This window comes from Pteropus medius, unplaced genomic scaffold (genome assembly GCF_902729225.1).
Source record: "Pteropus medius unplaced genomic scaffold, Ma_sr-lr_union100, whole genome shotgun sequence".
Classification (NCBI taxonomy): domain Eukaryota; kingdom Metazoa; phylum Chordata; class Mammalia; order Chiroptera; family Pteropodidae; genus Pteropus; species Pteropus medius.
This window is the reverse complement of record NW_024340699.1, coordinates 9103121-9122458: the sequence shown is the minus strand read 5'-3', so window position 1 is coordinate 9122458 and position 19338 is coordinate 9103121. Positions and strand designations below refer to the sequence as shown.

The window sequence follows — 19338 nt, the reverse complement described above, 5'->3', positions numbered from 1 at the left end:
TTAGGTGTGCAATGTTCATCTCTAGAAAAATGTGCTCCCTAAAGACTGAGAAGAAGGAATGATGAAAGCGAATCAACAGAAAAGTAGGAGACAGAAGTAATCAAGTGACACTTGCTGATATACATCAGAATCATCATCGTCTTATAAGAGAGAAGCTCTGTGATGGGTACAGAGAGAAATGTACTGAATTCAGAGGTCAGGAGTTTTAATAACCTCCCTTCTACTCTGTTTCCCCTCTATACAAGGGATTAAGAATAACTGACTTATTTCACAGGATTGTTGTCGGCATGAAAAAATCTCAGATTTTTAAGTGCTTAAACATTTATAAAGCTCTCTAAAGATGAGGTCCTATTATTATGGGGTTCCCGTTTCCTTATTTGTAATGGTCATGCAAATTAAGAGCCTTGCTCCCGATGAGAGGGACAATGTTGGGCTGCAGGAAAGGGTCGGTAGAATTGCGTGCATCCCACGGGACTTTTGCCCATAGACTTACCCAGCAAATGCTCTATCTTGCAGGCGCAACTTTTATCGAACTGGCCAAGATCTCAACAATTGCAGTACCTGCCAGAACACGGCATGCATCATATACAGGTACCTGACCACAACAAAGACCGGCATGGAAGCTGTGGGGGCCACAGAACACTCTCATAAATTCTCTTAGGTGCAGAAAGTCAAGGAGGAAGCAAAGACAGGAAGCCTTTGAATACCAGAGACTTAAAAATCAAGGTGCTTAACTGTGAAATGGTTCTACTAAGACAGGCATTGCTTTCCTCCTTGCAATAAGGTCTATAATGATCCCTACACTTACTGAACACTAAGTATAGACAGCTTACAAAGCTCTGCATGCACATATGCATCACATTTCAAAATTCTGTCTTATGAGGTAGGTGTTAATGTCCCCAAGGAAGTCGAGACATTTGGCCCAGCTCACAGAAAGCATTTTCAGAGTGCAGAAGGGGCCAGGCTCAGGACTCAAATCTAGATCTTTCGGATTCCAAACGCTGTGATGGAGATTATTCCACCACAGTGCCTCTTCCTCAACAGTAGTTATCAGATGGCAAGCATTTACTATGTGTCAAGAAACAGGCTAAGCACTTTGTGTTCATTTCTAAGTACATCGTTTCCTTCCAGCAGGGGGTAAGGCTGCTGCAATAAGGTGGATTTTTATAAGTAATAGAAGGAAAACATCATAAAGTGGTGAGAGCACTGAACTAAGAGTCAGAATCCCATTCAGATGTCTGCTAACTTGCCTGCGGCTCGGTTTTCTCCTGCGTAGAGTGGGGATGATTATCCCTATATGGAGTTGCCACGAGGAGTAAATGAGAAATATATGTGAGCGCTTTTTGTCACTGTAAACCTTTGTACAAATCCAAGGGCTTATTACTGTTATTGCTAGAAAGATCGATGCCCTTAGCGGGACGCCCATTCCAGTGGCCTGGTGGAAAAGCGGTCAGAAGCAGTCATTTCAGTTGATGGCATCTGATTTTGACAGTGTATGGTTTTGCTTTCTCTGTTAGGTTCTCTCTCAGGTGAGAAAAGCAGCCCAGTTGGGTTGCCTGTGTCTTCTTCTAACAGTTTTCCTTCTGGGCTGCAGAACCCTGAGGTCTCACCCTAAGGGGGCGGAGACCTGAAGGTGGGAGGCCCCGACCCTCAGGCAGAGCCTCGGCCATTTTCTCATTGAACTGTTGGTTCCTTGCCCTTAGGAGCCACAGAACCAATGTTTTCACCAAATGGCAGAAGCCCAGGACCAAGCACAGAAAATGCCCTTTATCTAAGTGTAAAATAGCTCCTAAAAAAAAAAAAAAAAATCCCCTGGAAAAGGCTCGTGACATTGGAAAGTGTGAGGAGGCAGTCTCTGTCTCATCAATCGCTACCTTTTCTGCTCCTTTTTTTTTATATTTCCTATCTTAAGCAAATTTTCTAAGCACTAGGAGGACAAAAATTATTAAATGTCTAGACAGATAGGGAATACAAAAACTATTCATCACAAACAAGAATTATTTTTAACTAACCTCCTTTTACATTTTGGATAGTCTCTTTTCTTCATCAGCCAGATGATGTATTTTCTATTAACTTAAGATGACTTTTTATTTAGCTTATGCAAATGAAAAGGACAAGCGATTATTTCTCGGTCTACTGTGAGTTTCATGGCCTGGCCCTGGGCGAATCACTTCTGGCCTCTGAGTTTCCTCCTCTGAAAAATGAGGTCCTTTAATTAGATGGTCCCCATGGTCCTTTGCAGTTCTGACATTCTGATGTTCTGTGTTGAATTAAAAGTGGCAATATTTGGCTAAGCTATGACCTTCCAACAAGTCCGAGACTGTTGGCATTTTTCTAGTACCTACTTTAAACATCCCAAGCAAACATTCTAAATTAAGTTACACCCCTGGATGGGTTAGTAAGGCTCATGCATACATCTCTTTCCAGTTTTCCAAGAACAGCCATTGCATGCTGATTACACATTACCATTCAAAGCCAAACTGTTCCTCCAGACAGTATCTATATCCTTGTATCTAAGCCATTGCAAAGGAACAGGCAATTAATTTGATGAAAGCAAAGAGATCAGAAAAACATCCCATCATAGTAACAGTGGGAAGATGAGATGTGTCATTTTTTTTTTAACATTTCAAATGACTTCAAACTCTATGTTGTGTCCTGAAAAGTCAGATCTACAAACCAATGAATAAGTGATGTGAAATGTTCATCCTCAGGCCTTGTTAAGCTGAGGTCTCTCTCCCTGATGACGGATGGGCCCAGCGCACGTCACTGTCCATAAAGCGCACGGGCGCATGTTGAACTGCCTGCCGGGCCTTCTTCTCTGGAGATGTTGCTGCTAAGTTAGCAACACATAAGGTTTTCTAAGTGGCTCAGTCAGCCAAAGGCTATGGCTACTACTACTTGCTTCTATCAACACACGCGGGGTCATCCGTTCTGTCCAACTCGTTCTCTCTGCTCCAAGAGGAGCCTTCTGGCCACCACCCCGTAAGCCTCCTGGGCTTTCTCCTTACCATGGAGCCCTTCCATAGATCCCATCTCACCAGGAAGCACAGCACCAACACAGATGCCTAAGGATTCCATCCACGCATGGCTCTCCTCTTCCAGAGTATTCCTTACACCAGGGAGAATGGGCTCCTGTAAGTTCTGACCGCTGCAGGCTCCAAGGGAAGGGGGCGGGAATTGGCTCTTTGCCTCAAGATGATTCCAGCAGACTCCTCATCTCTCCTTAGCATTAATTCTAGGACATTTTTCTCAAAGAGTTGGGTGACTGCCACCTGTGGCACCCAAAATTAAATAACATGAATTACTTAGTGAGAAAGTTGTTCTCTTTCCAAATTTATTTCAATCCTTGTGATTGCCTAGAGGGGGAAATCAGGATTTGTGCTAGAATGTCTTCAAAACCTTTCTAATGCTTATTTATCACCCTTCTTTGCCAAGAGAGAGCAGGACTCATGTTCACAGCCATAGGCAAGCAACAGTATCTAGCCAGAATGTAATCATTTTAAGATGTTTATTGAAGCTTTTAACTTTTCAAATTAGTCCCCCTAAATATTCATTGTAAATCATGCAGGTCTCCATTTTCAAAAGCGATATTGCCTATTTTGCATAAATGTTTTTAAGTTTAAAAAGGAAATTAATTTAGAGAGCAAAAATAAATAAACAAATAAACCAATTAAGTAAAACAAAACAAAACAAAACACAAAAAACAAAAAAACATAACGGTGGTGGGTGGATGGATTATTGAAGTTTGAGAAAAGATGCCCTAAGGAGTCAGTTCCTTTTCCTCTTTCAAAGGCACCAGGCCTCTCTGAGCCACATCCTTCCTCCCTTCCTCGCTCCCCTCTCTGTTCCTCCAGCCAGATCTCCCTGTGCTTTAGGTTCACTCTAAAAATGATCACTGAGCCTCTTTGGAAGGCTTTGACTATCCTGATCATGCATTTATTTTCTGGACGTAGCTCCCAGGAAAAATCTGCTTGCTTTAAGCCGTAAAATGCCTCAAGTGTTTTAAAGGAGAAGAGGAAATCTTTCTTATGACACCACCTTCTTCCCCTACCACCTCTTTTGTCAGCATGTTTTGTCTCTCTCTCTCTCCCTTTCCCTCTTTCTCTCTCTTCCCTCCCTCCCCACTCCTCCATCTTTCTCTCTCTCCTAACTATAGGGATATATAAACTAACTACAGATATTTCCAACTTAATATATCAAAGGCATATCAGATTCACCTGATACCAAACACACTCTTTATTTCCCCCCACAAAATTAATTCTCTTCCTCTATTTCTTATTTTGTTCAGTACAATTAACCATGACTCCATAAAAAAAACTATAGTTCCCATAACCTCACTCTTCTTCACAACACACAGCAAATTGGTTACCAATTCCACCTGCTAAATCCAGCCCCTTCGCTCCATCCCCTCTGTCTCTGGTCAGTAAAGGCCCTCATCATTTGTTGCCTGAACTCTAACCAGTCTTTTTCACCAAAGGTCCCTTTGGCACCATCTCAAGTAATCTTCCACATGGATTGCTAAAGTATCTGAAAAGTAGAATCGGACCATGTCACTCTCCCTGCTCAATGATCTTGTCCTGGTTGCTATTATTTCCTTTTGCTAATTTTTCGAGCCTCTTTAAAAATGCTGCTAAATTTCTTACCTGCTGCATCTCCTCTATTTCTCTCCAGCTACTCGACTGGCTTCAAACACCATGTGTTCTATCACACCTTGGTGCCTTTGCCTAAGTTCTCTCACTTCCTGTAACGCCTTTGCTTTGTCTGAACATCTCCTAGTCTCTCAGTTTAAAATCCAGGTAAAATCTCTGGATAACTTTATCCTGCTTCCCGAGAAGGACTACCAGGGTATGTGCTTCCCTCTGCTATGCCATTTACCCTACTGCATTGTATCGCAGTATTTATGGGTTTCTTTCCATCAGCAAATGGCTAGTATCTCAAAGTCATGGGCCAGTGTCTAATACACAGTCGGTGCTCGATAAATTGTTGGCAAAGAAGGGAATGGCAATACTGACTAGGGGAGGAATAAAAAGCAGTGGTGGGCTAGAGACAGTTATTTAGACTGGCCAAAAGGAACACCATTGTTACCACCTGTGTGTGCCCCTACCGTTGGGTGGGGAAATAGAGGGTCTTAGTTAATCAAATGTTCTTATTAGGGAAGGAGGGCTTCTATGTACCAGGTCCACAGTACATCCTTTTGAACTGAATCAAACAAATGACTGAATGTAGGACATTAGCTGTCAGTTTTCAAATACATGGAATGTTACATACTCTCAATGAGACAAACCTAATCAAATCTTCCTTCAATGACTCAGAAAGCTTGTTGCAATTTCACAGGACACTGAGATCCTTGTTGATCATGCTCATCCATTATTGCCCAGTACTGCTGCGCCCACTATGGTAGGAAAGGCAAAGCTTGATTTGTACAAAACCACAAACTCCATCTATGCTAAAACATCTCCCTTCTGTGGCATTGGAACTACACCAGTGACCTCTTTGGGAGAGGTGATTAATGCATGAGGTCTGCAGGTTCTCTTGGTAGAACATCCAAACCCTGCATGGTAGGCATCTGTACAATATTCAGATCAGACAGCTGAAGCTGAGAGAGTGAGTCTCTTGAGCAATTATTCTGGAACTAATTAAGAAGCAATGACAAGATCAGAATTCAGTTCTACCTGCCTGCTAGCCAGATTCCACAGCAGGCTGCCCTCAGAAGCCAGACTCACTTGAGGGGTGTTAGGGTTCAGCGGAATATGATATGGCTGAGTTCTACTTAGCCTAGGGCATCCTGAGAGTTTGCATTTAAGAGGCAGGACCAAAATAGTGTTTTCAAAGTGTGATCTTGGGTCATCTGCATCACAGTCTCATGGATATCTGTGAATAGTGGTTGCTGGGCATCACTCCCGAAATCTGCTTAATCAGAAGGGTGGGGTGGAAGACGGAAATTTGCAGTTACAGCAAATTCTGATCCCAATGAAGCTTGAGAAACATTCAAATATGTAAAATCAGGGTCTTGAAAGGAAAGGGCGATTTACTAGGAACTTTTGTAACCAGCCTACATGTCCATGAATAGAAAATTCTTGCTAATGAAATACTTTTGTTTTAAATGAATCATTGGAAAGATGCCTTACTTTTCTGATTGGTTTCAATGGTAGAGTTGGACAGTGATATACAGACCTAACTAGGGGGTGCAGGTGACTTGAACATCTACGGATTTTGGAATCCGTGGGTGTCCTGGAACCAACCGCGGGATGAGTCTCCTTCTCCCCACATCTTCCATCTCCTTGGGCCTCATCTGAGATGAGCATGCCTGCTGACATTCCTCCTCCAACAAGGTTAAGACCAGTCAATGCCCAATGCTACTGTGAGGCCAAGAGGCTAGGAACTGCCCCCTGGAGGATCAATTACAGGTACCTGACAGGGCGGGTGTGCAAAGTGCTGCCCGGCACCATGGCCTCTTAGGGAGGGGGTGCGGTCACGCCATGCTCCTGAACCAGGTAATACGCATGAGGCTGGATGCTGAGTCCTCTCATTTCCTCAAACTCCACAGACCATAGGCTTCTTTTTTATCATTATTGAGTCCTCCATTGTTACAACTGCTTTTGAACCAGACAGAGAAGTTATGGATATTCTAAAGGAGATTTACTGCAGGCGCCTCCCTTTGTACCCAGCAACCAGCATCCCTGTTCCTGGCGCTGACCCCTCAGATTTGATCATCAGAAAGTATCGTAAGGGGTCTCTGTGGAGCACACGCCAAAGCTTTAGAGCCGTTTGCCCTGCAGGAGAAAAGACAGGCCTTCACCTCCTGAAGAGCTGCATGAGTCACCCAGGGGCACACAGCTGGTGGTGCTGGAAGCCTTTCTTGGGTTTCCTTCTATGGTTAGGCTTTTTGAACACTGGGTCTTGGCCTTGCCTGCCACTTAAAGCTATTACCTAACCAAGAAAAGGGCATTTCACTAGAAATGTAATATGCGCCAGGCCTGTGGGTTTAGATCCAACTTAAATTATTTAGTACTTTCCTTTGGTCTGCCCATGATGCTCTCCCAGCATGGAGCCAGATACACTGTGAAAGCCTGATCTTCCAGTCACAGTCCTTTCTCTGGCCAGCAATGAAATCCGTGGTGAAAAATAACTATAAAGCTACTGAAATAACTAAAAAGTACTTTCGAGTAATCGCAGATGCATTTGTACTTCTCATCACACTACAATATGGACTGAGCAGCATTCGTTTTAAACGCTAGAAAGTGAACATTATGGTAATACCAACCAGCCTCCCCAAAACAACTGTCACCAAATATAGCTCAAGCTGTCTCTTTAGGAAACAGGCATACAGTCTGGGGTGCATGTGGAAATTTCTCTGAGCCCCTATAGACTGATCCCCAAGACATTTGCCTCTAGTCTCTGGAGTGTTAAGGGGAAGGAAGTAGGATTTACAGCATCAGCAATTTATCTGCAATAAAAATGAAACCTATTTTAATGCGTTAATAACTAAAGAGGCTGAAACATGCCATAAATATAAAATCAAGCAAGCTGAGAGTTTCACAGGAATAACAACGAACGGCTGCTGGCACGGAGGCCACGGTCGACCACAGAATGACCCAATCTTTATTTCTCTGTCAAGTTAACGTAACGTTCATTACCATTTGTCATACCAGGCATTGTGCCAGGCATTTTGCTAAACACCGTGCATGTAGTATCTCATTTCAGACCTCCGACGACGCTAAAATATGAGTATGGTTATGATCCCCATTTTACAGGTGAGAAAACTGAGACTCACTAAGGTTATGTGACTTGTCCAAGATCCAACAGGGCCAGGGCTTACACAGGTCCTGCTTTCAGGAGATTTTTCCTGTCCCTTCCCTTCTTATCTTTGACTTTGCATAATCAGCGAATATATGTGCTAAAGTTCTCTGGGCTGACCTACCCTTTTTGAGGACTTAATGTGAAGCCCTTCTCGACACAGAGCCACAGAGGCCAGAGCGCAGATTTCTTCCACAGAGTGATCAGCAGTGAAGATTTCTGCAGCTTGGTCCTGATTATTTATGTGCCAAGAGGAGAACGTGCAATTCTCTTAGGTGTCGTCAGCTGACAGATGCCCTGGGAGAAGGGGTGCACTTGCCAACTCGAAATGAGTGCAAGTTGTGAAGCTTAAAATTACACCCTATAAATAAGAAGCAAACTGGTCATTAGGAGAAGGTTTTAGGAACAATATCCCTTCCAGGCTGGGGGAAAAATGAACTAACTAAAAGTCCTACTTTCCTGGACTGTGATTCTCTCCCAAAGACACTTTCCAAAGTGACATGATTTATCCTAGTAGTCAGGAACCAAACTGCCCTTGCTGATTCCATTTATTCTCACAGCTGATCCTTTAAATAAGAAAGTTGCAGGAGGTCACTAAATCTGTGGCGCACCTGGGCCCTGTGGCAAGAGGGGTCACTGAACACTCAACAGAGATGAAGAGGTAGAGAGGGGTCCAGGATCTGGAAGATGTCTCCTCTTCAGGGAGATGCCATAGATCATTTGTTTCTCAGCCAGCCTGCTTGGAGCATATGGTTTATGGCAGTGGCTTGTCACTGTTTCTCTTTATAAAAGACCAAGACCCACGTGCTGAGAAGGAAATGCAAAGGGCCCACTGCAGACCTCAGCAGCTTGCCTAGTCTCTAAGATTGCTGAGCCTGATATCACCTTGACCGAGCTGACTGCTAAAGGGTGCCCGTCTTCTCCAGGTGTGTGGCCTGCCTGTCTGAATGGCCCTATAGTCTGAAAACACTCTTTCAGGGTGGGCCGGTCAGCGCATGCAGCCCAGCTTCAGGTCGGGTCTGATCCCACAGGGGCCTGTGGGATCATTTAGGTGCCCCAGGCCTTGATCACCACCACATCAGCACCCCCACTGCACACACATCTGGCAGCCTGGATCTCACACAGGTGAAGACTACCGTGTTCCTAAGCACAGCGTAGCTTAGAGCATGGGCTTTGCAGTCAGGCACTCTGGGTTCAAATCCCGCCCGCGTCGCTTTCGGGTGTGTGCCCTTGGAAGCACGTTTAACCTGCCCTTGCCTCAGTTTCCTCCTTTGTGAAATGGAGACCATATCTTTCTAGTGGAGCTGTGAGAATTACATGAGATATGTAAGAACTGCTAAATCTGTAGTGTCGTGTCTACAATACAGACTTCACTCTGTGAGCCATGGTCCTCTTTCTTCTCCTCCTCCTCCTCCTCCTCCCTCCCTCCCCCTCCTCTTTCTAATTGTTATTATTATTCATTTAAATTACCATGTATTCTCACTTAACATGGTCTAGGTACTGTCTTGTTATTTCTTTCTTAGAATAAGACCCTGGTGACAGCCAGGCCCTGGGCCAAAATGTTTGATCCCTCTGTAGGAGAAAGGATGGACTACAAGTCTGGGAACCAGGCTTAGATTCTGATCATAACTCATAGTGCGACTTCTCTTTGCCAACTCACTTGTCAGCTAAATGGGGATAATAACAACCTTCCCATCTTCTTGGGCTATCGCGAGGATAAAATGAAAACACAGATCTGAAGTGTTTGCACTTTGAAAGTGCTATATAAAAGTAAGAGGTTTCTATTGTTTATTTGTTTTGATGTCAACTTTTATCTCTTTTTGGTGCACCCAACTTCAGTTTGCCCAGCCAAGATACTGCATCCAGAACCTGGCTCTGTGGTTTGCTTATGTACTAATGTATTTATCTACGTTTTGCTTCTCACTCTTTCTTCTCCCAGACAATCCATGACTTAAGCTTCCCACCACTTCCAATTACCTAGCAAAATATCCTTCTGCCTTTCACCTCACATGATGGCTAGAGCATTGATCTGTCAGCTAGATTAGTGAGGTGCCCTCAAGAAAGAAATCTGAAACCTTTCTTCCACCCCTGGTTTACTTTCACTTTCTAAATGCAATGTGGAACCATGCACACACATCTTGGCTGGGGGGCTCTTGGGCTCCCTAGACAATGAACCGGGCACCCCCGAACCAGGTGTCAGGTATTCCATGCACCCTCAGAGGAACAACCTCACAGACTGAATGTTCTACACTGTCTCAATGGTTCTAGGCCCAAATTCTATATCGTAACAATTTCTTGGCTACAATTAGCCCCCACTGTGAGGCGAAGCTCTACAGAGTAAGCACTCAGCCCTCCTCTTCATCCATATGGAATACAGATGGCGGAAGATAATAAGGGGGCGGGGGGAGGGGGACAAGGAGGCTCTGATGAAGGAGAGAAGGGGAGAGGAGGTTAGAAAAGTAACTGGTATTTCACCTTGACACCAAACACAAGGCAGATGGCCGTTCCCCAGAATCTGCAAACAACCTACTCCTTGAATTCTCACCAAGTAGGCAATTTATTCTTTTTAAGAGGCTGCTGATTACGGTGGGTTATCTCTTTTTCTCCACCCAGCTTCAAGGTGAAAAAGAGATGAGAGAGAGAGCACTGCCCCCCCGCCCCAGCTCATAAGGCAGCTGCTACCAAAACAAAATACACGCCCTCTCCTCTCCCTCAAACCAAACAGTAGTTTGTCAAATGGAAGAATAAGAAGGAAAGCGACAATTTTCCTTTATGTTAATAAATTGCTTTGGCCTAAAAAACATTAATCAATTTCTTTCCAAAGTGCACACACTTCTCTATACTATGCTATTTGCCTGGCCTTGAAAAGAAAGTCACTTTCAATCCCCTTTAAATTGTCAAGACCAGTATGGGGAGTTGCAAGAGGGGTGGGGGTAACTCTCTATGTCCCAGTGATTATAATGGAACCCTGTGGTGTTTCCATAGAAACATAGAATGTATTCTTTCCTGAATGTACATGGAGGGGAGGGGTGAAGAGTGATGTTGCTGGCAAAGTATACAATTACTGAAGAGCTTAAGGTATGAGTGAGGAGGTGAGGCTTCGGTCACTAAGATAGGAAGACAAAAGACTTAGTGAAGAGCAGAGTGGGCAGAGACCATATCCTACGTGAGGACATTTCACCTGTTATTGTCCCGTCTGTGCAACTACCCAGTGACATAGCTTTATAACCCCCACTTTCATCCGAGTCTCAGAAAGGGAAGCAACTTGCCCAATGTCACCCAGCCAGTAAGTGGGGCAGCCTCGGTTCAAACCCAAGAGTATTTCACTTGAGAGCCCTCGCAATATCCTCTATATTGTGCTGCACTTTGAATTGTGACAGTGACACGGAGTTTACATTCTGTCTCCTGGTTTTTCTTTCTACAAGCCTGCCAACTCTGTACACATTCTGGATTCACCCAGAGCATTATTATTTTGTTATTGGTATTAGGACACTATTGTAAGTCTTGATACACTCAGGTGGTCTGTTGTTGTTTGCTTGAATTATGAAGTCAGAGAAATGTCACATATAAGGAGAAGAAGGAAGCTGGTTTATGTGTTCATATTATATGCAGAGGTGTATGAATGAAAAGCTGAAAAGTAGGAGTATTTGAGATAGACACAAAGCATATTTTTAAAGCAACTGTTTAATAATCTGCTTCACACATTAGGACGTAAGACCCACAAGAGCGGTATCTATGTCTGTCTGTCTTACTTTTGTATCCCTGCACAGTGTTAGGGCCAGAGTAGGATGGATGAACGGATGGGTGCGTGGGCGGGTGGAGGGAGGGAGGGAATGTCTTACACCAGACAGCAAAGAAAATTCTTAGAATGAGCAGGGGGTTCTTACTTTCTTTGGCTCCACCTGGTGCTCTAGGATGAAGGTTATTTTTCTGCCTCAAGAGAGAGGGCAAGGCCATTTCAGGAGCTAGAACTGTAAATGCGGATGTTCTCTATCTGAACTAGTGCTAGGTGGGGTGATAATCAGTTTGCAACTTAACTGTGTTAAATTTCTTCCTCGAAGCAGTGCAGAGGCTGCAGGAGACAAACCTTTCCCAGGCTCCAAATCCATCTCCTAAAGTTTCCACTGGGAAGACTGAGGTTGTAGGTAGGGCAGACAGAAGTCTACCCTAGACCGAGAGATGAATAGGGGTGCAGTACTGGGTAGTGTGTCCTATAAGGGGGAGCCTCAGTGCGTGTGAGTCTGTGGATGCCTCTGCTTACTGACCTGGCATATCCTGGGCTTTGGCTAGAAGGTCTCCAATAGCTCTTGATGTTGGCTAGCATTTACTGAGGACCTAGAGCCACTGGACTGCCAGCACCCGGGAGCCGGGGAGAACGTCTGTGTGTCTGTCTATCACTCCTTCCCCAGCACCTAGCCCAGGGCCTGGCACATGGCAGATGCTCAACAGATGACTGCTGGATGACTGGCTGACTACTTGGTGCCTAGCTCTGAGTGATGCATGTGCATTATCTCGTTTAAACTTCACTGAGATCCTATGAGTAGGTAACATGTTCCTTTTACAGAAGAGGACACTGTGGCTTAAAAATGAGAAATGACTTCCCCAAGATGGCACAACTAATCAGATGTGGAGCTTTGCTTTGAAAATCACGGTCTATGTTGCATAGATGGCACAGGTTGCCCAGCCAAGAGTCCCTATAGAGGGGACCGAGGAGAAACAAAATAAAAGGATGTAAGCCGAGAAGAAAATCTGTGTGAAGCTTATCGAAAATATAGAAAGAAAAATAATCAGACACCCCTCCCTGATGTCCCTAAGCAGACACCCCATCGGCCACTTCAGCTTCTTCCATCTCAGTTCCCAGTCACAAAAAACCATTCGGGGGCTTCGTTAGTCATGTGTGACAATGATGATTTGTCTTTTTGGCAGCACTTCGTCTGATCCTGGGTCTTTGGGGGGTGACATGGGGACAGTAGACAAGGACAAGTGTCCCTTTAACGATAGATAGCTCCTTTCAGCCTTCGCTGGTCAGAAAGGCTTTAGCCAGTCATGCCACATCACGAACCAATGTGGAGTCTTTCGTCTTCCATATGAAACATTTCATTTCCTCCTTGCTAAGCAAGGAGAATGCACTGTTTTTGTGACTCTGCATTTCTTCCGCTTTCCACACGCCCACACTGGCTCCTCATCTCTGGCCTTCTGAGAGCTCTAGTATGACACCAGGTAACAAACACAGCGAAAGCTTAATAGTCTTCTGACAAGTGTCGCAGCACTGGGAACACCTCCACAAGTAAATCTCCTAGGGCGGAAAGTGGACAACTGAGGGCAGAGGGAGCCCACGCACAGCCTGCGGGATCTGTTTTCTCTGGCCCGCTCCCTGGTCTCTGGGGAGGCTGAGCCAGAGGAATGAGGCAGCTGACAGTCCCTGGCGCCTGCCAGCCTGATTCCCAAGCCCCTGAGGTCGGGGAGCGTGAGTACCCACTGCATAGGCCGGAGCTTCTGCACCCCATGGCCCCGACTGTTTCGACCTCTGGGAACCCTGGTGTGTGATGACTTGTTTACCTCACAGACCAGTGTACAGACCATACGACGGAGTCTGTACATTAATAACTCCAAAACACACAAATAAAATAGAAAAACAAAAGTAATGTTAACGGTGACAACAGTAACAGAAACAACAGGAGCTAACTAACACAGATGGAAGGCTCACTATATGCCAGGCATTGGTCAGAGTACCTCATTTATACCTTCTCATTTCATCGATATACATAATTAATTCCAAAGAAAGCCTTTGAGATAGGTGCTTATATTATGTCCATTTTATAGGTAAGAAAACTGAGTTGTTAGTTTTATTGTATATTCTGTATTATGTAAATCTCATAATGAGGCAGTTTTCATGCATGACATATAAAAGGAATTAAGAATTAGAAGCATTAAACAAATGCGAGACACACTGGAGCAATGTTTACTGAACACCTACTACAAGGCTGCTATATTACATGCCTCATTTAAACTTGGGAACATCCCCGAGAGGAATGCATTATGGGTACCAATTCAGTCAGTGAGAAATTGGAGATTCACAGAGGCAGCGGAATTTTCCCAAGGTCCCACAGCCTGCAGGTACTTAAGCTCTGGGACTAGATTTCAAAGCCCATGTTCTTCCATGTCGGTTGGACACTGGTGATGCTATATCAGTATGTGCTGATTAGAATTTACTTTCCTTCCTTATTCTCTGTGTTTTTCAGTGTAGAATATGATTTTCGACAGCAGGAAGGCAGGTTCCATGAAGTTCTCCAGAGTCTGGAAGAAGCGGAACCAGCTGAGGAGCCACCTCCCCCACCCAAGTCCCCAGCGGAAGCACCGGTTCCCGAGAAGCAGGACTTGAGGAGGAAAACCAAGAAGGTGAAGAAGAAATGCTTCTGGTGGATCTGAGCTTGCTGGGCCCATCTGCTCTGCCCTCCCTACACACCTCCCCGAGGCGGGGAGGCCACTGCACGCAGGCCTTCTCTGCAGAGGCCCCAGCCTGTGAGCCACGCCATCTGCAGAATGGGGCAGACTCGGGGCTAGGTTAGCCGTTGCTGGACGCCTGACCACCAGCTTCACCTGAGTGCTGGCCACCGCCTGCTGAGGACTTCATGGACCATGGAGTGACCACTTGCCTAGTTGCCTGTCATGCACAACCTGGCCACATCCTGGTTTGCGAGTCTAGATTCCGTGAGCAAGGCCCCCTTCGTACTTTCCAATACCTCCGTGATGCTAAGCACTTCCTTCCCAACCTGATTTCACCATCCCAGAAGCAAGAAAAAAAGAAATGTACAGAGCAGGAAGATAGAAGAGGGTTTGAAGCAGATATACCAGAAAAAAAATAGATACATAAACTGGCAGTTTTCTATGATATTGGCACACATAAGTATGACAGAAATAGGCAGGACATAAAAATGTAAGATCGCCTGGTGGATTGGGTCATTTTCATTTTTAATTAGCCCCTTGATCCCAAATCATGAATTTGTCATCTCACGCCGTGTGGGCCTTGCAGTCTGTGGCAGAGTAAGGTCACTGCAGCATATAATGAACTGGCTGGTGTGGCTATCCTGTAGTTGTAATTGCTCCAGGGCCCACCTTAGACAATCACGCTTCTCAGCCTGAGACCGCCTGGCAAATGGGCGGGATCTGGATGGGTTTGAACTTTAAGATTCCACGTTAATTTCCCTGCAACATTTAAGACCATGAGATCCAGCAGCTTGTTCATCCATTTCATCTTACCAGTAACATGTATAAGACTAAGATAAGATATAACACTGGTTCTCATTCATTCATTCATTCATTCATTCATTCCTGCAACAGCTTTGTAGATAGGTTCAAAAGTATATTAATCTACATAATCTCCTTTCCTGGAGATCAGGACATGGTCACCTGATTGCAGAAGCAGCAGGACTGGGGATGAGGATACCTTTATATATTTTTCCATTTTAGTATTAAAGATATTTCCTTCTGAAAGTCTGAATTCTTTTAAAGTCTGGCTCATTCTTTTGACGAGACCCCCATACATGTGGGTCCAGTCAAACTAGCATGGCTGAACGAACTACTAATGTAATATAATTAAATAATCGCTACATACTTTGGGGATGAAGGGTGGGTTGTAAGGTTCATATTCCTTCTCATTAAATTCTCTACCAGCTTGTGGTTAGATTGATGATCCTAAAGGCCAACGTGACATTCAATGAAGAAGGCATTTCATAACCCCCTTTGCTGAAGATCAGGTGTCTGAGTCAGGCTCTGCAGAACACAGCATTCTGTGTGAACATGGCATGTACATACCCCACTGCAAACTGAGACAAAATGAGCAAACCACCCTGACAGTTGCACCTTCCCCTGCCACAGCGCTGCAGTGCACAAAGCTATTTCAGTGAGAGCGAGAGGGAAATTTGGCAAGGAATCTGGGCTTGCACTATTTAAGTCTTGGAATCTCATTCAAGATGTTCTTGTTCTGTTTCTAGTGTAATGTTTAAACCCACAAAATGAGACTGGCATCCATAATGTTAAGCTGGAATTAAGATAAATGCACTTGTCATACTTAAGAAGCCACATTTCAATAAGATATGCTACCACTGGCTGAAAGCCACAGATCTTTCTGTATCCACACAATCAACTTGCAGTTGGCCCCAACAATGGAGAAGAACAGCAGAGAGGATAATCCAATCAAGAAAATCATGTGGGATCTCTTATGTAATTTCATCTTGTAGTAGAGCTTCCATCTTAATTTGCTTTGCTTACACTAATTTTCAAATTACTTTATATTCTCGGGCAGCACGCTAAAATGAAAACAATCCTGTTCCGGAAATTAAGAGACCCAGGCAACAGAACAGTCTAGTCCACTGTCCTTTGGTAAATTGCTTAAATTTTCAGGGCCAATTTTTCCACTCTTGAATGAAGATATAAACACCTTCTCTTCCTACTTGACAAGCTCTGTGCATGGTCCAGCATCAAATGAACAAAATGGCCCAGAGCTGAGCTGAGTCATTTGCCAAAGTTGGCCTTGAATGAAGAGGTGTCTGAGGTCATTTACACAATCTGAACCTTGGATAATTAAGAAGTGCATATTGTCAGGCTCTTATGTTGAGTTAGGGACCTCAGATAAACCCTCAACCAAATTAAATGAAATTGGGGCTGGAAAATGTTGACATTTCTTGAAATACAACCAAACGAGACTATAATGATTCTATACCTAAGCACAACACAGAATTGCTGGGGCCACCAACCTGCAAATGGGAAGGGAGTCTCTTCTGGAAACCGAGCACTGAAATCGTTATGAAGGAAAAGGATTCAGTAAACACCCTCCTGCCAACAAAAATGACCATCTCTGTGTTTAAAAAAACCCATACATATACATATACCAAAACTCATCTACTCATGTGGAAATCGCTTCTTTGTAAAATATTATGTAACATCTACCATGACAGTCTACAAAAATGCTGTACTTGAGGTTATATGGTTTTATGGGGAGATATTAATTTAATAAAAATTACTTTTATAAAATTTAAAAGAAAAAAGACCGATACATCAACTTAAGTTTAAGGAGTTTATGTAGCTGCTTTCTCTGTAGTTAAAAAAACAAAATGTGTACTCACTATACTTGGAACTTAATACTAGCTCATCTATAGAGCATCTTCTTAAAGACTATGTATAATGTAAGGTTTTGTAAATTTCTAAACTGTTTTAAATGGGATATTATCTTTTGCAATAAACTTACATATTTTTCCTAGGTTTTAAGACTCCATTACTAGCTTGGGTTCATTTGAGTTATAAAACTTAAACTTTAGGAGTATGCCTCTGTGGTCCTAATTTCAGGGCAAGTGTTCGTTATAATTTCTTCTATATTTTCCCAGGAAAACAAATAAACAAAGAACAGATTCAGAACTTAGCGCCAGAATGATCACATGAAGTACCATGTGTCCTGAGAGCAAGGGAGGCCATGTGAATGAATGGGACAGTTGCCAGTTCATTCAGATGAATACACATTCATGTTTTTATCATTATTATGCCCGTACACCTGAACTATAATTTATTCAACATTTTTCTTTATTTTTTCTTTAATTTTCTTCCTTAAAAGGCAACTTTATATCACCACCACAAGAAAAACCAATATGATATTTCAAATATAGAAGATGAAATCAATATAATTTTATTAAGTTCTTGCTAGAGATTGTTGAGTATTGAAGGTGCTAAGCCTAAGACCAGTTCTCTTTGTAAAGAAACTAGCAGATACTCAACACGTGCCAAAGCCACTTTAACACCAGCTTATTTTCTACTTGATTAACTCAGACGTTTGAGAGAGAATTGAAAAGAAAAAATCTTTGCCATCATGTGATTCAATTTTTTCCCTGAGTTGTCCATAAACTATCTAAAACCAGCTTATTTACCAATTTAGGGAGGGAAAAAACTAGACACAGAATCAAAGTCTTGGGCTTGATATTACTCTGCTCCCTTCTTTTTGCTGTGTGGCCTTAGGAAAGCTAACCTCAGTGAGCCTCTGATTCCTTTTCTTATAATGCTGAACATAACCTTTGCTTTACAAGGGCTTTATAAGGGTATCTAATAATTAAGTGGGTGAAATCCCTGAGCATAATGTAGGGTACACAACAGGAGCTCAAGAGATGCGTATTCACTAATTTTTTGATTAAAATAAATTGGGAGAGAGGACAGAAGATGCCTTCATGAGGTCGAACTGAGTTTTCAGAAATAGGCTTAAGATCGTCTCAGGGCAAAAAGTGGTATTGATAAGAAATAAACTCTTTCTGATCTGATTAAGACCAGAAACCATGACAATGAACATTAATTAACACAGCCTTCAGTGATCCAAGATACTCAGGCATACCAAGCACAGCATGGCAATCTGGGGAGTGAAGGATCCTTGTTGCATGGAATCAAATATACTAGAGGTGAAAGACAAGAGCTGGATCTCTGTAAGAGCTGGGTCCCTGCCATTTTAAGCATGAGGTGATTCAATAAGGCTAGAAGATTCACCCCAGGGCTCACAGCAGTCGTGTGGGGAAGTCCACGCTGGGAGCAATGTGACTGGTGGATGGAATGTGTGGGAGTCTACCAGATACCAGCACCCAGGGCAGTTCCAGCAAGCACTGGCGCCAGACTTGAGACCCATTCTGACCCCCAGGTACGGTTTCCTCATTAGCTGAGCGGAGGCCTCAGTACAGCTTTCACTTGAAAAGGCTCTCATTTGAAGTTGCTCTAGGCAACTTGCCATATGCTAAAAAATGTATTTTTTTTAAAATGAAGAGACATAGATGTTTTATGATCATTATGCCCATCAAGCATCACTTGTAATAAAAAGAGCTGAGTGACAAATCCATACCCAACACTGTCTGCATTTGGTTTGCACCATGTTTAACTGACTTCATGCTCATAACCCCTTTTGCATACTTTCATCCCACCCCCTCCACCATCTTCTTTCAACCATTTTAAAGCCTAAATGCCTACTGATCACATCTATCACCCCTACTGCTGAGGTTTCCCAAAAACTATGATTTCTTCCTGCCTCCTACAGAACCCTCAGCCCACGAAGACCAAACCTAGAGCTTGATTTAATCACTGCCAGACTAAGTCAGGTTCCAAGTAAGCATGCCTCTTCACTGCTGGTCTCCTGTTACAAACCCCCTTCTTCTCTCAGCTGGCTGTTACAGACACATCCCGACTGGTCTCCCCACAGGCATTCCCTTTCCCTTCCAGCACATTCTCTCCACAGCAGCAAAAGCAATCATTGCAAAATTTCAATCTGCACCACGTGACATTCTGGCTGAAAACATGTCAATGGCTTCCTGATAAGCTCAGAACATCTACTGGACCTCTTCCACAGAAGTTCCCATCATAGGCCCTTGTGCCATCTGCTCTCCAGTCACACTGAGTCACCTTGAGTTCCTTGGACCTAGCATGCAACACTCCCTACAGAGTCTACGTACACTTTTCCCTCTGCTTGAGATAATCCCACCATGCCACCCTCCCTGCTCAGTCTCCAGCTCTGTTGCACCT

The 19338-nt window shown here is 43.7% G+C and overlaps 2 protein-coding genes across 7 annotated transcripts in view; one reads left to right on the top strand and one right to left on the bottom strand.

Moving 5' to 3' along the window:
- Positions 1-17113, top strand: part of INSYN2B (inhibitory synaptic factor family member 2B) — a 108616-nt gene extending 91503 nt beyond the window's left edge. For 4 of the 6 annotated variants that reach the window (XM_039877621.1, XM_039877614.1, XM_039877597.1 and 1 more), the window contains 2 exons: positions 517-591; positions 14040-17113. In XM_039877621.1, coding sequence (XP_039733555.1) covers positions 517-591; positions 14040-14226 — 262 coding nt within the window. In that variant the 3' untranslated portion in view covers positions 14227-17113. Of the gene's footprint in view, positions 1-516; positions 727-14039 lie in introns of all 6 variants that reach the window. The other 2 variants (XR_005656050.1, XM_039877628.1) reach the window with 2 other exon arrangements.
- DOCK2 (dedicator of cytokinesis 2) overlaps positions 1-19338 on the bottom strand; it is a 366360-nt gene that overhangs the window by 174048 nt on the left and 172974 nt on the right. The gene's annotated exons all lie outside the window — the stretch shown is intronic.